The 10,230-nt window shown below is 38.6% G+C and overlaps 1 protein-coding gene across 1 annotated transcript; it reads left to right on the forward strand.

Annotated features, from left to right (window-relative positions):
* Positions 1-6,429: 6,429 nt before the first annotated feature.
* Positions 6,430-10,000, forward strand: LOC141312736 (von Willebrand factor A domain-containing protein 5A-like). The gene is made up of 12 exons (XM_073832615.1): positions 6,430-6,469; positions 7,055-7,257; positions 7,334-7,744; positions 7,820-7,934; positions 8,054-8,229; positions 8,606-8,694; positions 8,773-8,917; positions 8,994-9,073; positions 9,150-9,264; positions 9,351-9,509; positions 9,596-9,699; positions 9,778-10,000. Exons 1-12 carry the CDS (start codon positions 6,430-6,432, stop codon positions 9,998-10,000), a joined length of 1,860 nt encoding a protein of 619 aa, XP_073688716.1.
* Positions 10,001-10,230: the final 230 nt, after the last annotated feature.

Here is a 10,230-nt window from a genome sequence, read left to right on the forward strand (position 1 = left end):
TCATTATTTTCTGTAATGTATTGATAAACATTAGACTTTCATATATTTTAGATTCATTAGACACAACTGAAGTAGTTCAAGCCTTTTATTGTTGTTATATTGATGATTTTGGCATACAGCTCATGAAAACCCAAAATTCTCAAAAAATTTGCATATTTCATCCGACCAATAAAAGAAAAGTGTTTTTAATACAAAAAAAGTCAGCCTTCAAATAATTATGTTCAGTTATGCACTCAATACTTGGTCGGGAATCCTTTTTGCAGAAATGACTGCTTCAATGTGGCGTGGCATGGAGGCAATCAGCCTGTGGCACTGCTGTGGTGTTATGGAGGCCCAGGATGATTCGATAGCGGCCTTAAGCTCATCCAGGAATTTTGGGTTTTCATGAGCTGTATGCCAAAATCATCAATATTTAAAACAATAAAAGGCTTGAACTACTTCAGTTGTGTGTAATGAATCTAAAATCTAAAGTCTAATGTTGATCAGTACATTACTGAAAATAATGAACTTTATCACAATATGCTAATTTTTTGAAAAGGACCTGTATATATATATATATTTAAAGTACAATATATTCAATACACCAATTTTTAATATTAAATTTATGAAAAAGTGGTTTGAATGAATAAATGACTCACTCATAAAAACATTACTGGATAAATTAGCGTTTTTTATATTCAAAAATAATGTTCATGTAATTATACTGACTGGATATTTAAAGTTTGAACACATATTAGTACATCTAGACATAAAACAGTAATGTTTTTAACATGTCACAGAATAAAGATCTAATCATGGTTTTGGAGTGGATTTTGGTACAGCATGTGCTGATGTACATTTTGATATTGTGTTTGATCATATTAGTTTTTATATGATCAAAGTAGAGCTGTTTAGAAACAAAACACATTCTCATAACATGGTTGTGTGATTTACCATCACACTACTACTTACAGCCCAAGCCACCTTCCTCTTCTCTTCCTCATCCTGCTTCTGCTCCTCCTCTCCCTGACCTGAGCTGCTCTTTGGAGGCTGTTTTTTGGCAGCTCTGAAGAAAGAGTGAAGCCTCCGCCACCACGTCTTCCTCTTTCTTTTCTCCTCAGCTCTTTCTGACTCCTTCCTCTCCTGCTTTTCCTTCTCCTTTTACCTTCTCTCCTTCGTCTTTTCCTACTCCTCCTATCTCCTCTCCTTCTCTTCCTACCTCTACACCTCTACCTATACATTTATAATGTATGTATAGAACTATACAATTTAAAGCAAAAACATTTATTTCATTATTGATAGCATTTTTTTAGCTAAATTTTGTAAATATATTTGGTATAAAAGACCAATGAATGCATATAACTTATCTAATGCAGAGATATTCCTACATGTAGTTTATATCCAACTACTTTTGGGGCAGTATTTCAGCACAAAATCTCTGGTCAAGATGTCTTTATTTATTTATTATTCATTTATTAGCTGTCAGTGTTTGTCATGTTGTTAGTTTCTCCAGTAGAGGGCGTCTGTTCAACCTGTAATATGTTCAGATTTAGATTACAGTCTGGCGAAATCTTAGTCTTAAACCTCCATTTCCGTGCAAAAGATACTAAATTAAGAAAAAATAGTTTATAAATGCAATAAAACGTTTTTAATGCAATTGAATACATTTAATGGAAGAATCAGCCATTATGTTTAGCGCCTGCATAGGACGTTTTCACTCCTACACTGTAGCTACTTAATATTCATGAGCTAAACCTACGCCTCAATTTAAATAACGTGACGCGTCAGAAATTGGACACAACGCAGAGTTAACGGTCTCTGATTGATTCTGCGGTGTTTGAACGACAGAAATCGTCTCTCCCTCAAACGATAGAAACTCTCAAGACATAGATCTTCTCATTTAATGACTCTGTCGGTAACCAAAGTTAAAAGTAGTAATGTTAGTGTTTGATGTTCACTTTTCATTCACTTTTGAAGTAACGTTAGGTCTTCTAGTCATTAAGTTTAACGGAGCGTGAGAATGGAGAACTTAGGTCTTCTCTCCGAGAAATATGTTCCAGGTATGATTTCACCTGTTTACTAATTATTACTCATGAAATAAACTAATATTACTGTTTCCTAAATTAAAAGAATGTTCTTTCTTTTAAGAAGTGTATTTTTCACAAATGTTATGAAACATATGTCCCTTTCTCCTTTGTTAACCAAATTATAACGTTAGTTATCTATCTATACGTTCGTGTTCTTAAGGGAGTGTAATTTTAAATATAGTGTCTAATACAATCTTTTTTTTTTTTTATCAGAGCTGTATGACATATATTTGTTTTGGTGCTTGTGATGTTATGTATTGGTTTGTGTGACTCAGTTCCTCTGAAGAGCATCTCAGTGGAGGTTGGTGTTCAGGATCCTCCACTCTGCAGTATATGAATGAGGAAGAGCGCCCCCTGGAGACCTTGTTTGTCTTCCAGTAATAAAGAAAAACATGAAAGATGGAAACGTGCAATCGCAATCATTTATTATTGCAAAAATGTCAACAGCCGTACCAAAAAGTAATCCAAATGACTATGCGTTTGCAACCGCAGTCGTCTCTGGCGGAATACAGTAGGTTTCTTTGAGGTACAGAGTAGGATAAAATTTAAGTTGCTGATGGCTGAAAATATTATCCTGATCCTCTCCGTGATGGTGGCGCCTGCGCATCGCTCAAATCTCACCAGAAACACGGCATGTCGTAATCTGTAGCGAATGCTGGCAAGAGCCAATGAACGTTCAATTTTCCTGCCGTAAAGCCTGTAGTTTCCTGGTGCGTTTGTATTTGAATTCTTAAATGCACTGCAGCGCGGGGTTTTTTTTTTGCTGTTGGAGTCGCTGCTCGGGATGGAGATGTCAGGATCGTCATATAAAGGCTTGAATTTGGGTCTGTTCCTCGCAATTGTATGAATTCTGAAGATCTGGATTACATCGTACAAATAAAATTGTTTGATTTTATGATTATGATGCGTGTTCGGTGCATTTTATGGTTGTATTGTTAGTCACAGCATGTCGGAGAAAACGCCTTTTGTGTCCCACCACGGCAAGCGAAGCTAATATTACATGAATGGTTAAACGATTGCAGAAATGTCATTTATTTTAATGGTTTAAAGTGTAGTCTTGTTTAACATTTTGTAGACCTAAAAATGCTAAGTATTTGTACGTTTAGATGCTGTAAATACGTCAGTATTGAATGTTTTAGTGTCTGGAAAAACGTAAGTAAGTTAAATGTACGTTTTGGAGAACCACATTTTATGTAAATAACTTACATACGAATTATCATGAGATCATGTTGCATATAGTCATGTTGGTGAGGGGTTTTTCACTTTAAAATAATGGGCCAGATCACACTAGTAGTTCATGCGGACTGACAAGGTAACACTTGAGTTATTATTGAGGGGTTAAGATGGATTTTGCAAGTAATTTACAATAAACAGTTTTTATCATATTTTAAATCAGGGGTTCTCAACCTTTTTTGCGCCGGGGCCCACCTCCTTCTCGGGTCAATTTTGCAAGGCCCTCCTATGCCTGACATTTCCTCATTTCATTTTTTTAAACCTTTTTTTAATAACCAAAACATTTGTTTTGCCTTATTCTTCTACTGCATGCTATAAAAAAACTCAAACAAACAAACAAACTTTAAATTAAAGCTGAATTTAAAAGAAAACCCTCTATTCAGTTCTAACTTTTTAACATAAATATACATATACAGGTTTAAAGCTCCTGAATTCTTTAATTCAGACATTCTTTACAACTTCAGAGTACTTTTTATTATAAGTAAGTGAACCTGCCAAACAGAACAACAGGGAGATGCCAAGATTCCACTCACTAAACCTGTCCATTTGAACTGGATTGACAGAATATCTACTGTTTGTATCCATTATAAAATATACAAATGAAAAATACAGCAAATCCATTCTGAATCTGTTGATGCTGGTGCTTATATGTGCATAAACACCACTGAGCCTCACAAGATCCACCTCTATGGGTGAGCATTCATTATAAAACACTCACAAGACATTCATTTTGACAACTATGCAAATATTTTGAAATTTCACGCAAAATATAAGGATCAGAGCCCCGAAAGCATGAATAGTTTGTGAATCTATAGCGGACTAATAGCGGAATAGCGTGCCTAGACTCCGATGTGTCATACATTACGCGCAAGTCCGTTACCATTCTGATCGTCTTTACCTTCAAATTAGCGCAAGGGTTTGTTCCATGCAGTCAAGAGATGAAGTAGAGACCTGTTTTCCCACGGGGTATAGGTTACTTTTATGCGGGCTTTTGCTGGCGTGAGTGGGGGACAAAAAACGAATGTCGCGGGCGGAGCGGGACGAAATAACATACATTGATTTCTGCGGGAGCCGGCGGGCGCGGGACAAAAAAATCCGTCCCTTGAAGAGTATGTGAGCGGAGCGGAGCGCGGAGTGAAGCGGTGTTATTCTGAATGGAGGGATGAGCGGATTTTTGAAAAGTCGGAGCGTCGTGGTTTTTACGCGCTCCACGACCGCTCCATCATGAGAACAATTCACGCCAACTGTCCGTAATATTACTGCATATTAAGCAAGAATTCACATGTTAAACATATTTACCTAGCTTGATAGAGATGGATCACGCAAATCAGAAAGAATGTGAAGGTTATGATGACGGCAATAGACATGAGCGGTAAATTAGTTCAAAAGGAATTAGTTTGTTCCTTCTAGATACTTAATATTTTTAGGTGAACAACACTTATTCACAAGCAATGCATTGAAACAAATGTAATGGTATCTGATTTCGAATGAGCAGAAATAACTACGATGAAAACGTATTATTTTCATTACAAACTTTGCACTGCAAAAAGCAGAAATTATACTCTTTTAATGCTGACAGTGTTATTAGTTTGGCATGTGGTAGGAACATAGTTTGCACAGTAGTGTTCCAAACTCTCTTGATATTTTATTTGATCATTTTTTGTGTTTTAATATATGTTATGAACATGACTGTTATATTTCAAACATACTGAATTTTTTTTTTTTTTTTTTTTTTTTTGACGCGGAGCGGTGTTTCTGATATCAGTGAGCGAGGAGTGGAGCGGGAGCGGTAAATAATGCACCCGGAGAGGAGTGATTAGGCTATTAAATGCACGGAGCGCGGAGGGGAAAATGTTGCCGCTCGACTCCGCTCACATATTCTGGTCCCTTGCAGGTATCTAATGACGCTTGCGTGCATAAGTTAGAAGTTTTGAGCCGCCGTTCAGTCTGTATTTAACAATACGATGAGGCTTGCTGCGCCGAGTACAAAGCAATCCATCACAGAACACGAAAGAGGCGTGCTTTGCTCATTTTAGAACAATATTTAAATTAATTTTAAGCCATCTCGCGGCCCACCTGGAGGATCACTGAGGCCCACTAGTGGGCCGCGGCCCACCGGTTGAGAATCCCTGTTTTAAATGACATAGCCTACTGTACAGCCATGCATTTCTTTGAAGCACTATACTGATATTCTAACAGACATTGTAATGTGGAAAATGTTGTGTTTGTGCTTAACAAAATAAATGCAGTTAATGTCTTCATTACGGAAGCAAAATATATTTACCATCACACTAAAGTGAAGCCTGCCCCAGAATACTTAAAAAACAACAACAACAACATTGAACTAAATGCAGCTCACAATAGTGAAATAATCCAATCATGAGAATACAATCATTGCTGGAATTACATCCTAATTAAATAAATTATATGTTTGTTTGAAATGAACAGAGAACACATCCATTCATATTTTGGTCAGAGTCACAATTTCAACCGGTGATGGTGGCGGTTTTCATAAATTACTTTGCACAAAGAACCTAATTGTTGATTTTATAAATGTTACTGTTGTGATAATTAATTAGTTATTCTTTATGAATTGCTCACAGTTCACAAGTAGTTCTCAATGACAATTTTTTCTTTAGTAATCATCAAATACCTAATAAGGGACTACCTTTGTCCAAAATTAGCAATTACCTACTGCTTAGTTAATCTTGCTTTTCTATTAGTTAATAGTATTACGTTAAGTGTTAATGCAGAACTACCTATTGTTAACAACGGCCCATTATTCTAAAGTGTTACCGTAACATCAATGCGGAAGTTGTATTGAAACCGCGGAGAGCTTCTGAACACAACCTACTGAATATTCACGATTGAAACGGCTGTTGCCACAGCACTTCTGCAATCCTTATTACACTGTATCTGTCTTATATCTGACTGGGTGATTGAGCGTCTTCACGATTTCATCTCACCATTCCCCAAACATTTGACATCATTGTAAACTTTCAAAAACACAGATTTACTCGGTAAAAGTTAACCTGTGAAGATTTAAGGCAGGATTTAAGGCAGACCTTAAGGCAGCAGGTTCGGTGTTTGAGTTTTAGTTTCAATTTGAAGAACCGTCTTGAGTGCGAGAATGGAGATCTGTGGTCTTGTAACTGTGAAAAATGAGCCAGGTAAGAATGCACCTGTTTACATTTAATGTTACGTGTAAACTTTGTATTGTGTTTTAGAGCTGAGGTGTTTTCCACACAGTTTTTCGCAATTTGTCTTAGTATAATAGCCTACTATGTAATGAACTACATTTTTACCAAAGGGGGAAAATATCACCTCGCGTTCATCTTTTTTGTTATTAATTATATTAACACGTTCTTGTTTATGATAATGTGAGAGTTTAATTTACATTTTAGTCAAAGAGCTTAATCAACATTCCTGGCACAGTCCAAGTGTCAGACTGGAACAGTTGATATATTTAGCTCCAAAGAATAACATTATTTTTATATTGTACATCTGACTATTTTTGTACCAGGTCAACGTTTTATAAAGATATAGTAAACCCATTAAACTTAGAGATCAATAGCGAATTAGTACACCAGTTTTAGTGCCTAACTGGCTGTGGTGGCTCTTGAAGACTGAACCCCCAAATGCGTTCCAATTAAATAAATCGCAGTTCATCTTAAATTTCAAGCAAATCAACTCCACCTAACAGAATGGCAACAAAATGTGTTTGTGATGATGTTGTGTTGGTTTGTGTGACTCAGTTCCTCTGAAGAGCATCTCAGTGGAGGTTGGTGTTCAGGATCATGTAGCCACAGTCTCCTCCACTCTGCAGTATGTGAATGAGGAAGAGCGCCCCCTGGAGGCCTTGTTCGTCTTCCCTCTGCCTGCTGATGCTGCTGTCTGCCACTTCAGTGCCAAGATCGGACAGCAGGAGATTGTGGGAGAAGTGAAGGACAGACAAAGGGTGAGTCCAAATACAAACCTCAGCTCAGTTGCATTTGTTTTTACTGTGCATCACAAAACAAAACTGTATCCTGCAGGCAAGGGATCAGTATGATGACGCTGTGAGTTCGGGTCAGCAGGCGTTTCTGTTGGAAGAGAGTGCAGAGAGTCCTGATGTGTTCAAACTGAGTGTCGGGTGTCTGTCGGCGGGTCAGAACGCTGCTGTCACCATCATCTACGTCACTGAGCTCGCTGTGCAGGACGACCACTCGCTGCGCTTCTGTCTGCCGGCTGTACTCAACCCCCGATACACACCAGCAGGTACTACAGCAGCTGCTTCAGGTTCAGATGCTGGTATAGTCTCAGAGATTTCATCAGGATGTGGAGCTGTTCCCTACACGCTGACTCTCAGTGTCCATGTGAGCTCTCCAAAGCCCATCTCCAAACTCGAGTCCAACTGCACTCTGGATCCTCTAGTGTTCGTCAACTCTGATCACACTCAGGCTACGGTACTGTGTGTCTTCATGTGTTTATCTGGATGTGTGAGCAGAGCAGTTTTATGCATGTGTTGTTTGTGTGTGTAGGTGAATCTGAGTCCTGGTCACATGTTTGATAAGGACGTTGAGCTGTTTGTGTTCTATCAGGATACCCATCAGCCCTCTGCTATAGTGGAGGCAGGAGTGGCTACTTCCCCATCAGGTACCAGACATCAATGTTAGATGACAAATTTACCTCTTAAAATGTAGAAACTAAAATGTAGAGTGCATAGTACAAGTGTATAGTGTGTTATTTGAGACCTAGTTTTTCTCATATTTCAGGCTCTCTGATGAGGGACCCAGTGGTCATGATAAGTTTGTACCCAGAGTTCTCAGAGGAAGTGATGAAATCACTGGGAAATCATGGCGAGTTTGTATTTGTGATTGACAGATCAGGCAGTATGAGCAGCATAATGCATCATGAGAGAGGAGCACAGATGCGCATTGAAAGCGCAAAGGTTAAGATTTAAGATTCAGTAACAGTTTTTATGCCAGAATATAGATTTTATTTATGGGTGTTTAGTTGATGTTTTGGGATTTTATTTATTGTGAAAAATGACCAATGACTTGTGTGCATTAAGAATTTGTTGCATAAACTGCTTACACTTGTCTTAAACGCTCAGTCAACTGTTTTGTTTTTTTTCCTTTATATTCATCATAACATTACATGGTCATTTACAAAAAGATAGATTGGTCTTATCTGAATCTGAAATATTACACTCATTACTCCTTGATAGACCTAACTTAACGGCTATGTTTATGTAGTTGTGCCCAGGAATGTGTGTTATGTAAGAGTTATGTTGAGTTTAAATATCTATCCATGTCTCTCTATAGGACACTCTGGTGTTACTGTTGAAGAGTCTGCCCATGGGATGTTACTTCAATATCTATGGATTTGGTTCTCGTTTTCAGTCCTCCTTCCCGTTAGTGACTAGATTTTTATTCATAGATAATCAGTTTTGTAATGAGTGGAGATGAGATGTTTTTCTCTGTCTTTGCAGTCAGAGTGTTTTGTACAAACAGAAAACAATGAAACAGGCTCTGAACAGAGTGAAGGAAATGCAAGCAGACATGGGCGGCACAGAGATTTTAAGGCCTCTAAAACACATCTACAGTCAGCGCTGTAACCCCAAACACCCCAGACAGGTACAGCAATGTGCACCTGAATGATGCTCTGTACTAATGTGAAGGATCTTAGTCAATTTATTATTTTTCTCTTCAGCTGTTCATCTTCACTGATGGAGAGGTGGGAAACACTAAAGAGGTTCTGGACCTGGTGAAAAGTCACGCTCACTCTCACAGGTAAAGGTCTCCTGAGTTTGATCTGTCCATCATTCATATCTTCATCACTAACAGTAACAGTTTATTGTGTCTTCAGGTGTTTCTCATTCGGGATTGGTGAGGGTGCAAGTGCCGCTCTCATCACAGGAATGGCCAGGGAGGGATCTGGTCACGCTCAGTTCATCACAGACACCGACCGCATGCAGCCCAAAGTAAAGCTCTCCACTGGATCTCACAGCCAAAGATGTTTCCTAGTCAAATGTCTCAATGGTTTCTCTTTCTCTTCAAACTATATCAGGTGATGCAGTCGCTCAGGTTTGCACTGCAGCCCGCTGTGGTTAATATCTCTCTGGACTGGGCCCTTCCAGATGGAGTTACTGTTGACACACTGTCTCCACCCATCAATGTACTCCTCCAGGGTGAAAGGACACTCATTTATGCCCAACTTAAAGGAGAGGTGAGATGATGTAGTGTGTGTTTCTTTTTAATTCCAGGGTCTCCTATTTGTTTAGAATATAAAAATCTGCCTTTCTTCTCTCACAGAGTTCAGAAGGCTCTGAGGGAACAATGACAGTCAAATACACTCTTAAAGATCAACCAGTGACAAACCAGCTCCACTTCTGTCTCAAACCAACTGAGGAAACAGGGTAAGACACACATAAAACTCATGGTGTTTGGACTGACATTAACTGTTCGCTTTTAAAATCCAAAAATTGTTTCTGCAGGTTGTCCATTCACAGGTTGGCTGCTCGGACCCTGATTCGTTCTCTGGAGCAGGAGGAGAGGTCAGGTGCTGGAGATGTTAAGGGCATCAGGAGCAGGATGGTGGAGCTCAGTGTTCAGGCAGGAGTGAGCAGTGTTCATACAGCCTTCATTGCTGTGAATAAAGACAGCAGACAGACTGTGAAAGGACCCCTGCTGCAGAGAAGAGTGCAGACACCCGGTTAGTGCTCTTATAGTGGAAAAAATATATATTAGATACGTATTAAATATAAGAAGTCCCAGGACACCAGTTTGTGGCAGTGGCTTTTGCAGGATGAGCGCCAATCACATTTTCTTTAGAAAATGTTTAAAATGAATAAACTTATGACTTCAAAATACTTAATTGTCAAGTGACAGTTTACATATGCTGTGTGCTGCTCATATTGATGTGAAGTAAATTTGTTCTTAGGGAGGCG

The sequence above is a fragment of the Garra rufa genome, unplaced genomic scaffold (assembly GCF_049309525.1).
Source record: "Garra rufa unplaced genomic scaffold, GarRuf1.0 hap1_unplaced_004, whole genome shotgun sequence".
NCBI classification, from domain to species: domain Eukaryota; kingdom Metazoa; phylum Chordata; class Actinopteri; order Cypriniformes; family Cyprinidae; genus Garra; species Garra rufa.

Bases quoted from the DNA above. Each gene is read 5' to 3' on its own strand.
- LOC141312736 (XM_073832615.1), top strand. From the start codon at position 6,430: ATGGAGATCTGTGGTCTTGTAACTGTGAAAAATGAGCCAG. The intron at 7,935-8,053 runs GTACCAGACATC...CTCATATTTCAG, and splicing joins AGTGGCTACTTCCCCATCAG to GCTCTCTGATGAGGGACCCA. The intron at 9,510-9,595 runs GTGAGATGATGT...CTTCTCTCACAG, and splicing joins ATGCCCAACTTAAAGGAGAG to AGTTCAGAAGGCTCTGAGGG.